General features: G+C 40.4%; 1 protein-coding gene across 2 annotated transcripts in view; it reads left to right on the top strand.

Annotated features, from left to right (window-relative positions):
• CPQ (carboxypeptidase Q) overlaps window positions 1–12,548 on the top strand; it is a 168,008-nt gene extending 155,460 nt beyond the window's left edge. The window contains exon 9 of one of the 2 annotated variants that reach the window (XR_012649865.1): window positions 10,130–10,264. Coding sequence is in view for 1 of the 2 variants with exons in the window: in XM_075023657.1 (XP_074879758.1) it covers window positions 10,130–10,290 (161 nt within the window). In the remaining variant the exon portion in view is untranslated. Of the gene's footprint in view, window positions 1–10,129 lie in introns of both variants that reach the window. The other variant, XM_075023657.1, reaches the window with a different exon arrangement.
• The last annotated feature ends 1,570 nt before the right edge of the window (window positions 12,549–14,118 follow it).

The following is a 14,118-nucleotide window of genomic DNA, read 5'->3' on the forward strand; positions in this document are numbered from 1 at the left end:
TAAATTAGCAAAATTGCTGATTTTGCAATGACTTTCATCCCTCTTACACGGAGAATGCAAAATGTAAAGGATTTAGAACTCCAACAACCAATTTTAAAACTATCAGCTTTGTTAAGTAGTCTCTACATAATATAAGTAGCCATATACATCATTTTAAAGAAAGCACAAATGAAATAAAATATATTAAAATATACATAACATAAACATACATATACAGACATCTACTACAGGTATATAACCCTTCTAAATTGAAATGCCCTAAGTAGAGAATCTTCTAAAGAGGGATCTGTGAATCACTGAACCAGGGTGGCCACAGAGCCAAGAGAAGGGCTTCAAAGACAGAAAATACAAAAGTAATGGAAGAGTCTGTGTAGCTTTTGAAGAAAGAAGTCATGCCTCACCAATCTAGCAGGGCTTTTTCAGAGAAGTTTATAACCATTTCTGCTGCCAGATCTGGTCAGCAAAGTACAGTCGAGTCTTCAAAAGCTGCTGGATCAAAGACCTTTAAAGAAATAAGCTACTGTGAGATAAGAGGTATTTTCCTCTTGCAGAGTAATACCTGATTAAAAGAAGGTAGAAATAAATTGTCCTCTTCATAATGGAGAAGGGCTTTATTAGGCTGCCCAGCCCCCTTTTTTTGGCACTTTGGATGTTCACAAAACTCCATGCTAGCTGCAAATGGAGTGAATAGCAAGACTAGCAAGTTGGCAAAGTTTGCTGATGACTACTTCAAATATTTTGTATCAGAACTGATGCTGTTAAAATGTGACAGTAATCTTATAGTAGAAAATGCCTAAGAATACAACAGCCAGTGACATTTTTGTGTCAATAAATGCAGAGTAATGCAGTTTATGTGCTATGCATACACGACAACAGGATCCATTCAAGAAGAAAGATCTGGGAATCACTGTGGATAATTGTCTGAAGTTGTCAACTCAGTGCCCAGGGATGGTAAAAAGCACAGTGTTTTGTGCAGCTAGGGAAGGAAGAGAGAAGAAACAGGAAGTTTTCATAGGTAACCTGTTGCGGTATGCTGCAGTCATGAGTCCATTCACACACTGGTGTTTGCAGGCAGTATTAGGCTTCTCATCTCGGGAATGGTGAAACACCATTAGAAAAGGGAGAAGAAGAGTCACCAGCAGCCTGCAATCTCAGAGATATTAAATAGTTTCTGTATGAGGAGGACTCTTCAGCTTGGGAAAAAGCTACTGAGTTAGGGTGTGATAGAAGCGTATTAAGCCATCAATGGTATGAAGATGGTGAACGAAGAGAGGCAGGGTGCTACTACTGCAGCTCATGAAGCGAGAATCATAGCATGCCCACATGAAATGCTCAGGCACACCCTGCATTGCCACGGAGCTGTGGCTGGCAGAGGTGTAAATAGGTTCAAAAATGGGATTAGTAAGCCTGTAGAGCATTTCTCCATCCCAGGTAGCCAGCCCGCAAGTGTGGGGTCATGTTTGGGCAGTGCCAGCTAGGAAGACTCACCCTTTTATTTTCTTCTTTTAAAAAAGCCTTGCTGATTTAAGACAGAGGGTGGATGAGTGGAGGAAGAGCTTCCAATGAGTGCCTTTTACTGTTGAAGCTTCATCTGTTTATGTTTTTGTTCCAGTTAAGTGCTGTTTAGGGTACTATTTTAGAGTCTAGTCAACCTGTGCTCTATGTAGTAGAACTGCTTCCTTCCCTGAGACCTCATTTCACAGGATTTCATGCAAGTTTAGATTAAATCCTCAGCTGTCACTGGTCCTCTGCCGCAATGAGTGAAACGTTAATGCATTGCAAAAGTAACTGTGATAATCCTGAGCTGTAATTTAGTCTGTTTAGTGTATCCAGAGGATTAATTCTCAAATGCATTAAGCAAAACAGGAAATAATGCACACTTCATATTGTTTCCCTTACACTGTAGTCTCATTTAATTAGCCACTGAAACAACTGACTGAAAGCTTTCCCTCTGCCTTGTTGTTTGAATCATGAATTTTAAAGACTTTTGAGAGAATGACTCAGGAGGTGAAACAGCAGGACTTCTGATGTTATTTATAAGCTCTGTACTGGAAACTATTTCAGTGTCTGTCGCCATGAAACTCAAGCAACTTAGTCTGTAATTTCATCATTTGAGACTAAATGACAGGAGAACTAATGCTGTCAGCGCCCCACTAAACAGCATTAGCATTCTCTATTGCCTCTGCTTACTTGAAAAATGGATAATGAAATAATTGGCATTAAAGCCAGCCATCAACAAAGGTTATCCCACGAAAGAAGAGGTTAATATGTGCACCAAAATACATGCAATACATGTCTGCAATAATTGGGTTTTCATTACAGTAATAGTTCCAAAGACTGTGATTAAGTGACGGCAGCTCACAAAACATCTGTGCAACACCTAGCACAAGCAGCCAAGCGCTCCACGGGGCTTGCAGCAATGGGGATGCTGTGGCACGGTGGGGAGCCTTCCAGCCAACCCATCCCAAACAGAACTACCATTGCAGCAGGCTTACTCCCTGACCACTTAAGATTTGTGACTTTGCTGGGTTTTAGAAAGACACAAAATGAAAATAAAAAAATAAGAAATTATGTTCCTGTTCATATCTTTTATCTGTTTTTTCTTTGGTAGCTCTTTGACACACATCCTTTGAAGGAAAAATCATGTGTCTCCCCACCTCTGCCCTGCAGTTTTGACCTTTCAAAATGTCTGGGGCAGCAGTGCTCCAGCTATGAAAAGTGAGAGGCTATTGATTCTGTTACTGTATGGACATATCTGTACCTCCACATCCCCATTTCATAGGGTGTGTAGGAGCACAAAGCTGAGTTAGCACTCTGGTGTGAGGAGAATGCTCTTATCTTAAGTATTTATGCTTTCCTGGTACATAGCAGTTTTTAACTGCATAGAAGATTGTGGTGTATCCCTTTGCCTCTTTTTTTCCTAATTCTAAGCACTTGACATGAAGGAAAAGGACATATATTTCATCAGGTCTTGCTTTATTTCCAAGGCATTGTAATTTTTTAGTACATTCCTGCATAGTGTCATTGGCATTAAAAAGGTCCAAGATTGGAATAAACTTGATAATGAAGTAAAGGAATTTTTCTTGTTTCTTAAGGAAAAAGCAGGAAACAAAAGCAATCTTTAATTGATGGGGGAAAAAAGGAATCTGTCTTTTGTAGCCAGGAAAATCACTGCAGAAATAAAAATAAGGTTTCAGATCAGGTCTTTGTGTTGACATCTTACTACAAGCAGTACCTTTGATAGTATGGAGATTTGTCTTCACGGGGAGATGAAGCTTGAACACATAGGTACATGGAAGATGCAAGAGATACATGTTATCTTGCAAAGCCTTTCTTTTAGCTTCATAAACTTTGGAAACTTTGAGCAAAACTTCCGTTGTTAAGGCATTTGCAGCTTTGCTGTTAGGAGGTAGTACAGCTTGTTCAACAGGGCACTGGCCTAGGCTCAGATGTCTGGCATCTATTTCTTTCTCAGCTGCTGTGGGAAAATGAATGTGCCATCTCATCTCTGCATGCCTCTCTCATCCTGCAGTCCCTCTTGTCTGTTTAGAGTGTATGTTCTTCTGAGCTGGAGTCTCTTTTATTTGGAGGCGTATATATACTGTGTAAAATGGAGTGGCAATTCTGCAGCTCCTCTAGGGACTACTGTAAAATGAAACCCAAAGAAGTTATACATTGTTGTAATTCATTAGCATATTAACTTCACTATATAGGGCAATGTACACATAGAGGTCAGTATCCCAAAGATCTAACTGTAATATTGAAGACCCAGCACACCCAAGAGAGGTTATACAAACACTGGGGAATTTCCTATTGTATTTGAAAGTTTCATGGAATGGCTGTGTTGTGAAGTTTACTTGAAAGCAAATACAACTGGGAAGCCATTGATAGGGCTGTACGGGAAATGTGTACTGACTTCCAGACTCACATTTGGCTTCCTTTGGCAATTAAATGCTATTTGGGTTATAAAAAAGGAAAGAAACAAAATGTAGGACAGAATGTAATGCAGAATGTTTTACACTGGAAAAATACTCTGGAGTTACTATATGCTTTCCCCCTTGAAGACATCTGTGTTTTATGGAAACTGCCTTTGTAATCATTCTGATAATCAATAACTAATTTCCCAGTCTTTGTTTGCACCAATGACAATAATTTTAATGCTTAAATATCTGGCAATAGAGTTTAATTCTAATGGTGACTTAAAATAGCAGCGCATATGAAGGTAGTAGTGCCTGACAGTGACTGACAAGAAGCAGTGGTCATCACTGACACGCTCATCATTCATTTTGTGGTTCATTCATCCTTCTACCTCAATAGCAGCATCACATCTTCTTAAGTTGGCAAGAAGAAAATGTGGCAGACAGTTTATTAATGTGTGAAGAATCGGTGTTTAATGTGGACATGTTGTAAGGCAGGTAAATATTCTGGTCATCAGCTAATTAACATTCACATTGTGCATTTCATGCTGAGGTCAGAAGCTAGAAGGGATGAGCAGTTTTTCAGAATTCCTCAATGCGTGTGCGTGGATTTTCATCAAGATACTCTTACACAGCTGATTACTGAAAATACATTGTCAGTATCCATTACCAAAGCAGGTGCTTTTACTTGCCTTGTGCAGTGCGTCAAACCATGTATGAAATATAGCTGGTTATGCAGAGACTCATGAAATGAAGACATGAATAAGCTTGAATTGAAGAATTTGTTTATGGTGTGTCAGTTATAAGAGATGTCTGAATGAGCTGAGGAAATGGCACCATGGGTTAGAGAATCCCACAGAATGGTTGAGGTTGGCAGGCACCTCTTGAGCTCATGTAGTCCATCCCCCCTGCTCAAGCAGGGTCAGCTGCAGCAGATTGCCCAGGACCATGTCCACTCAGGTTTTTAATATCTCCAAGGATGGAGACTCCACAGTCAATCTGGGCAATCTGTCCCCATGTTTGACCACCCTCTCAGTAAAAAAGTGTTTTCTGGCATTCAGATGGGATTTCATGTGGTTTGATTTGTGGTGATTGTCTCTTGTCCTGTCAGTGGGACTGACAGGAGCCTGGCTCCCTCTTCTTCGTTCCCTCCCATCTGGTATTTATACAGATCTCTTCTCCAGGCTGAACAGCCCCAGCTCTCTCAGCCTTTCTTCATACGAAAGATGCCCCAGTCCATTAATTGTCTTAGTGGCCCTGTGCTGGACTCCAGTAAGGAGCTCCAGATGGGTAGATGGAGAGATGCCATTTCTGGAGATGGTGGCCCTGGTGCAGTGGCACAGGAGGTGGTGTATCTTACTCCTGCTCCATGAGGTAGCCACCATCTGGGGCTAGGAAACAAGGTCCTGACGGCAAGTTTGGGCAAGTCACAAACAGGGCAAATGGAGAGGATGGCAGGGTTGGCAACGGTAGCAGCAGGAGGTTGACAAACAACAGTCATTAGGTTTGGTTGTTGCTTCTGGGAATTCACATTAATAAAACAAAAAGCAATGGACTGCTTTGGTGCAGTTTTATACCGCTCCCTTATTTTTCTCACAACTGCATGACAGTGAATCGGCACATGAACAAACACTTGCGCTTGGTGGCAAAGCTTGGAAGATGGCAAGTCTTAAAAGAAGGTGCAGCACTTGGGGAACGGAGAAGGGGTAAATAATGTCTATATATGAGAGACTGGTTGAACTGTGTGTAGCAGACCTGCAATACCTAGGATCAATAAGTTTCCTAGGAGCTGGATTTGATCACAGGACACCTGCCTGCTGTGCTAAGGGTACCCCTGTGATTAATGATTTTGTCAGCTCAGATGACACCAGTATCACCCCAAACCCCCCAGTGCAATTTGGGTTTTCAACAGGCATTTGATCACACAAGAGCATTTGCTGGTTGCGCATGTTTTTAAAAGTATTACATTTATGGAGTAAGTTGATCTGTTTGGCAAGCGCTGCCCTGCTTTACAACCTAAGGACAAAATCGGTTTCATCTGCAGCCTGCTGAGCATGCAGACTCACTACTCGGTCAAGTATAAGGAAACGAGCTCAGAAGGAGTCGAAAGCAGAAAAACAAAATAAAAACCCGCAACCTCCACAACAAAGAAACCAGAAAGCCCAGCCTGAGAAGTTAGAAGCATTACTGAGCGTTTCCGTCTGACCCTACTTATGCCACTATTTCCCACAAAGGGCAAGTAAGGTGGTGCCTCGCTGCGACAAGGAGAATGCTGCTTTAAGTTCCCAAAATACACATGTTGTGCTACTGAATAGTGGACTGCTTGACCCCGGCAGCTGGGCCGAACGTGAGATGTATCTTCCCTGGTCCCTCCATCAGACCCATGTCAACAGGTCCCACCAGGCACCTGGGGGATCGCCAGTGGCACTAGGTAGCTGCCATTAGGTAACTGAACTGCACCGCTGTACTAAAGGGGGTTTTTAAATGGAACTATGAATTATCTATATATTATCTTACCTAAGCTGTAAATTATTAATTATTTTCATTTTTTATTTCCAGTATTTTTGATGCACTCAGTAAGTACAGCATTTTTGGCAGCGGTTTTTACCATACCCTTTTTTCATGCCACAACACCTACTACATCCAGCTAGAAGCAGTTTCTCACTGATTTCCTTATTGCCCAGCAGTGTTCCTCATGTGATTCGCATCACTGTAAATGTGAACAGACTGAAAAAGGACAATTAAAGAGTGTTGTTTGGCAAACATCCCTCTTTTCTTTATGGGTCTTCTTGCTCTGCAAACACAGGAAAGCAGCAAAGTGCATAAAACGTGACAGTGGAGCACCCAGCCCATCGCTTGTTTTTCTGTTTGAGTATTGGTTCCACCTGGAAATCAGAATTAAATATGGGATACTTACCTACATAATACCTCCCATCTGAGGATTTTTAAGTACTTAATTAGACCTTTCAGACTCTTGTAAGGCTGTATACTATCCCCTTTCTAGGTGGCTAGCATGGAGATGGGTGAATAATTTATAGGTCTAGGAGACTTGGCTACTAATCTGTTTTACTTGACTGCTAGCTTATGTAGCTGGCAAAAATAAACTTTCATTTGTTACTGGCTGTTGTTCCTGAGGGAAATGTTACATAATAACAACAAAAAAACCCCATTAGGTGGATGGTGGGTGAAAGAACAAAATGGTTAGCAACTGGAGTTTTAAAACTTGGATCTAGTTGAATTTTTCCAGTTTCTTTCAAGCTTCTGGAAGCGGCATGCTTGGCTTTTCAGGCAGGTTTTGTTTGAGAAGGGTTAATAATTCAGTGGCTATCAAGGATACAGTACAGTCAGCCAGCTGATGTGCTTTGAAACCTCACTGTTTGAAGTGTTATGCAGAATTCTTCTGTCCCTGCCCCTGCCTTCTGTAGGATGGCACTTGTGCTCACAGCATTGCTTCTTCTGTTAGTTTTTTAGAAAAGGGGCTGTAGGATCCCATGGACTTTATTTAGGTAACCCAACATTACTGCAGTCTGCAGAGCCCTGCAGAGCTTCCCTCTTCATGGTCATCTGCAGGGGTTGATCTCAGTCCTGGATGCATTTACTGGCAAAAGGGTACTATTCAGTGTCTTACCGTAGCCCAGTGACCTCTGGAAGCCATAAATATCTCTGGGCAGCTAATATCAACATGGAGGAGTCTCAAGTTTGGAGCAGAAGACATGAAAATTGCTTGCAGTCGTATCTGTGCCCCAGGGTGTTTCATGTCTAGAGGCTTGCGTGAGGCCCTCGGCTGTAAACTGTTCTTCTGCTCAAAGCCAAGAACATGGATTTTCACTTTTGTTTCTAATTACATAGGATAAAACTGCTTTCTTAGGGTCTTTTCTTTAGTCTCACAAGATGTTTGCAGGTCACTGACTTCAATGCTAGCCCAAGAGATGAAAGAAACAGCACAGCCAGTTTAGGAACCCTTCCATATTCTCTCTACTCGTACACTCTGATGTTTCTTGCACATTAATTTCTTGATGCCAAAGTCAGATCATTTGCTGATTTTTAAAATCAATTTAGAGAAACAAATCTGTTTCAGCATTTCAGGGAGTTAAACGTTACAAAGCAATGGATGTTTATCCTTGTTCCATTCACAGAGATGAAATGCTAGTCTGTAAATCCATAGTTACTGTGATTAGTGAGATGTCTATGACAAATTCCAGGCATTAAATTTTTGTCTTGAGCCTTACAAAAGTGTTCAAAAATTGTAATGGGTTTGCCTGAGTGGCTTAACTTGTAATGTGTGTGTAGTGCAGAAGTCCATCAGTTAACGAATTTATCATTGTTCAACCCTTTTATGGTTGTATATATTTAAAAGAATTCAGAATCAAATTTTAAAAGTGAATATGACTTGGCATAAATTCAATGCTAAAATTAGTGGAACATGATTCAGCACCTGTAACCTACCCAGTGACTTCTGTGGGATTGCATTGCTTCAAGTCAGTAGCAAACAAGTCTCTTTAAGAGCAAGAAGAGCCTCTTAAAATCAATCACAATACCATATAACCATATGCTACAGCATTTGGTCTTTCTGCATATCATCTCTCTTATGAAGGGATCTTCACCTTGGATGGAATTATAAAATGCATTATCTTTTATTCCTTCTCTCTAAAATAGCAGTGAAACAAGCGGTCCAAGTCAGTCCCCATTACAGCAATAGAAGCATGCCTGTTAACCACAGTGAGAGCTGGACTCTGTCGTGAATGACTATACAAGTGATCAAAAGACATGTATTATAGGAATGTACAGTTATGCTGTGAGAAATTTTGCTTTCATTCTCTTCAAAGGCTTCAAGCATCTCAGAGAAACCAGGAAAAATCATAACAGTAAGTCTTATGAGCACACATGAGTTTATCAAAGCCCTCATCATCTGATACTTATTTCCACTGCGTGTAAATAAATATATGAATAATTTATTTACTTCATCTTTATAATCAAACAATCCTGGTTTTTTTTTCCTGTCTTACTTGGCATGGTAGGAGTAGCCTCAGTCTGTGTTTCTGCCGGGGGCCCATAGCTCTTACTTGTGAATTCACATCAGTGCTTGTTCTCTGGGTTTGATGACCAAGGCAGGAGGAGGTCCTGTCGTGCTAGGTGGGTCCTACCCTGGGAGCTGTGCACCTCCCAGCCGGATGAGCGGGCAGGCCAAGGCAATCAACGCAAAGGAATTGCAAGCAGTGAATCAGTGTGGTGGGGGTAAATATCACATTTACTTACTTTCAAAATTTGGCGTGGAATTCTGTTAATGGTGGAAGGGTTGTTGAGATTAAAACAAAGCATAAAACCAGAGAACAGGAGGCAGAGGTAATGAAGTGGGAGAGAAGAAATTGCAAGGGGACAAGGGGTCAGACAGGGTCAGTGGGGACTGGACCAGGCAGAGGATGGCCGGGGTGAAAATCTCTGCTGCAGCACCCGGTGTGGTGGCAGCTTCTCCTGCTCCTCTTGGCTTTGGTCTGCCTTGGGGCCTTGCGTGATGCCTCCCTGGCATTATTTGTGCTCCCTGAGCCCACCTGGCCTGGGGAAGAGTAGTCCTTTCCCTGCCCATGTGCCCTCGGAGGAAGTCAGTTGTTCCTGAATGGGAAGAACTGTGGTTTCACCCAACTTGCTTCTGCCCCAGCTGATGAGGACTCCTGACTGAGAGGGTAACGTAGTCCTGGGCTATCTAGGTTACCCCAGGTTATATGGAGAACTGCTCTGAAACAGCATATCCTTGCGATGAACAAAGTCGCAAAAGCAAAAGCAAATTCCAAAGCGTTCCCCAACACAAATAACAGCAAGGAGAGGATCCATCACTCAGTCATAACTCATCATCAGAGCAGTGGGATGAAGAATGGAGGAAGCGCCACCACATGTGAGGTTCCTATAGGGATTTTCCTACTTGGACTCTGGTAGTCTTTGAGGAAAATGGATGTATACTGTTGCTGAGGAAACGAGTCTCCCAGGGGAAGGTCGGCTTTTCCCCGGTGTGAATTTTTGCTGCCTCACGCTCACTCAAGTCAATTAACCTAAAACCTACAAACCGCACATGCCATGTCTCTGTGCAGTTATTATATGGAACTTTATACAGTTGCATGTGGATTTAATCATAAACAGCCCAGGAATGGATTCAAGTTTATATTCCTCTTTAAATATTTGTATTCCTATAATGGAATATTGCCCATTTTTCTCTGTAGGTGCCAGCTTGCGTGATGACCTCAGTAAATACTTCTGGTTTCATCATTCTCAAGGGGACACGATGACAGTTCAGGATCCAAACCAGATGAATCTCTGTGCTGCTGTTTGGACTGTTGTCTCCTATGTGATTGCTGACATGGAGGAGATGTTGCCAAGGTAATAAAACACCAAGAAAGAGGGTTTCTGTTCTTCAGTAAAGATTGTGAGTCCACTAATGCATGTGGTCTACAGCTGTGGGAAATTCTGGGTTTCACCCAGAATTGTGCATTATTATGTCTGTCTTCCTCAAAGCACATGCTCTTTTACACATTTGCTGTTTTGATGTCTTCCATTTGTTATTTTCACTTAAAATTTCTTCTTTTAAGTACTTTTTAAATTTCTGATGAACGTATGATACCTCTTTGATTATGATATAATAACCATTTGTATGCCAAGTGATCCTATGCAGCAGGAAAAATATACCAAATAAATTTGTTGCATCAGAATAAGTAATGTATTGAGTTAGTGTACACATTTATGGGTTTGGTTTTGGTCTTTTGCTCTATGCATTAAAGTGATGTACTCTTAATAAAACAGCCCCCTTTTTTTACTCTAAGATAATAGTGTAGTTTAAAGTTATAGGACAAATTAATCTTGGCTGTTTTAATGGTAATGTATGGTAAAATGGTCAAATAATGGTCAAAATGCTAAAATAATAGGGCTTTTAATAGTTCATTCAGCTCCTGCTGGTAAATCTTACTAAAGGTTGTTTCATGCAAGACTCAGATAAACCAGGACATAGAGGATAGAAAGCCAACCACAGGACTCCCAGATCTCCTGTGTTTCTTCGGGCACCTCCCTGTGGAAAGCTGTGTGTGTCCTTTTCTTTCTGATGGAATACTTGCCATACTGACATGCAGAGAATTTCATATGGCAGTTTTTCTCTGAAATGCCATGATGTTTCAGAAACAGCATCACAGCTGTAATTTGTGACCTTTACTACCTGCCAGCTGATATCCAAAGAAAGTATAAAAGCAGATTTTAATTCAGTCTCCTGAAGCCATTCCCAGCTGCCCCTCTCTTGCGGTGATCCTCTCCCCTGCTGGAAGCCAGGCAAGAGGATGCTGGGACATATGCACTTTGATGAAGGAATTAATCTGGGAACTTGATTCTTGTATACTTTATTGGGTTTTGGGGTTGGGTTTTTTTCCTGCTCAAAGATTATGAATATTCAGATGAGTTTCAGGGGTATCTGTAGAGAAGATGTAACTGGTGTTGGGGAATATTTTAAGGCATATGATTTCTGCTTATTTCTTTGTGACATGATCCTTGTTTGTGCTTTTAAATTTTACAACAAGCAAACTTACTGATGTGAATACCTGCTGCAATATAATCAACGCCAGACAACTAATGTAGCGAACAACAAGGAGTATTAAACCAAATGGCAAGCAGTTCCTGGTGCTGTTAATCAGCTCTGTAGCTGAGCAATAACTGAGTGATGAGCCATTCATTTTTATAGTATTAATAACCATGATATCTGTTTACCATGATAATAACTGGTTTACATCAAATTTATTAAATATTTCAATTTTCCCTCCAAATCATTTCAGGAACATAAAAGCTACCTGGAGATACTCTGCTCTTTCTTTTTAAAGAAACAGTATTGAAATAAAGTTAGCAAAAATTTCTTCTGCTTTCAAGGCATGATGCCTATGCTTCTTTTCTCTGATTTGCTTGACAAGAGCATAGCTGGTGGTGCTCACCACTGACAGATCCTCAGCTGTCTCTAAATCCAGCCTTTTGACCTTCACAGAATATTACTGACTGTTTCCTGAACTGCGTTCCACATCTTTTTCCCTCAAGGTGTGCCACTTTGTACATCAGAGACTCAGAAGGGTTTTCCATGAAGTTACGTTTATTGTTACAAAACTTAACCTGTGCTTACTTGGAAACAGGGTTTATTTGTGGTTTTCTCCATTGTCTCAAGTCAAATGGAGAATCTCTGGAGTCAAGAATACTCTCTGCAGAGGAGAAGAACGCTGTGGGATGCACATTGCACCACGGCGCATCCCAAGATGTGCTTGTTGGCTCCTAGGCTACATAAGATAGGCCATAAAAATTAAGACTGTGATGCCCCTGAAGAAAATTTAACCTTCATGTCAACTTCAGATACATAGTTCTAGAGAGAAGCTTTGCAGAGTGGATTTTGAAAAAAATGTTCAAAAATCAAAATTGCCATCTTATTTGTATAAAAATAGTGACATTAAAAATATTTTCCTTCTCAAATTGAAAAACAAAGATTTTTTTACATGTAAAAACACATTTCATTAAAATAAGACATTGTCTTTTTGAATTACCAGTTCTTTTTTGTCTGATTTGTAATGGTTCTCAGACCTAAAAGTACAGCTGTTCAAGGTGCTGTCCTGATAACCTGCCTGTTCAGATGTACCTCTTTCAAAAATTTCCATAAACGAAGAGATGCTAATAAATTTCTTTCCTTTCCCAGTGGGATTTTGTACCTTCTGTGCAATAGCTCATCTTTATCCCTGCTCAGTGTAGCAATTATTCTGTTTCAATTGGTGGCAATTAAACTTATATCGGCTGATCAATTTTCAGTTCAAGAGCTCTTCTGAAGTGATCCAGGTAAGCCAACATAACTTTGCTTTCCACTGGCATGCCACCTTTGATTTTTGAGATTTTTCTCAACTTCAGTCGAGAAAGTAATAGTTGAGGATATTATTTATATCACTATTGTTGTCAGGGTCAGCTCCCATAAATCTGTGTTTTTCATAAGTATTTTGGTGACATTCTAAGATAAAGGGGCCATGTGTACATTTCCCTCTGATAAAATAAAACACTATCAGCTTTGGACTAGGTTGCTTTTTGCCTGCAAAGATCTGTAAGCTAAGAGTTGAAAAAACAGCAGTAGTATTTAAATATATGTCAAAAATTTAAATTTCAAATAAACATTTTCCTCAAGGTATTACATATCTCTTGCATCTGCTGAGAAGGGAGGCCCCTGGGTAGTCTTCCTTTCTGCTACAATTCAAAGCTTTCAGACATAGTTACAGAGGGATGAGGCCAATACATAATTCATTTACCCGACTAGACTATAGCACAAATGCTGATGAAAAGTCTTTTTTCAATACTGCATAATGTAACATAGGTAATTTTGCCAGTAATAAAAGAAGAATTGCAGGATAGGAAACCGAATTGGTGCTTTTGTCCTTCATGTGTCAAGACTTTATTGGAGTTTCACTGACTCTTTGAATGATTCAGTTCTATGTGATCCCACAAGATTTTTACCTCCCTTAAAATAATTAAAAACAAAGAAAGAGAGCTATTTCCTGGAACAAGAGATGAAGCAGTGCGTCTGCCACTGCTATACTGCAAACATCTCTGGCTGTATATTTAGTTAGTATGCTTCCCCCATAACGATTTGAGACACTTCCATTTACCATGAGTAAATATCAAACTGATCTTGATATCTATATCTGTCTCATGAAATATACACACCATCTAAATGTGCCCAAATGATTAATTTACTGCTGTGTAATGATTAGCATAAAAATCTCATCACTGCACAGGATAGAAATGTTACCACTAATTGCTGGTTGAAGTGAACAATGTTTTCTGCATAGAAATTAATGATGCATGCATCGCAGCTCTTCAATGGGAAAATTCAAGACTTTCTGGAAGAGAAGCTGCTGCTTTTTTTTTTTCCTTTCTGCTGAATCATAGGAAGGCCTGATCACATATAATAGAAAGGAATATTATTTTGTGCACAGTCCATTTTATCTTTGCACCACACTTATGGAAATGTTTTAATTTAGACCTTTTGTAATCTTCTGTCTACAGCAAATGCATGTAAGCACTGTCCACGTGCACACTGTAGTCTTTCATGGTCAATACTTCTGGAAGCTCCAGCCCTTGTGCACAAAAGTTTGGCCAGCTATGGAGCTGTGATTTGTACTTACAGTTGTTTAATAAATACATTGTGCTAGCACCT

This window comes from Buteo buteo, chromosome 3, assembly GCF_964188355.1.
Source record: "Buteo buteo chromosome 3, bButBut1.hap1.1, whole genome shotgun sequence".
NCBI lineage: Eukaryota > Metazoa > Chordata > Aves > Accipitriformes > Accipitridae > Buteo > Buteo buteo.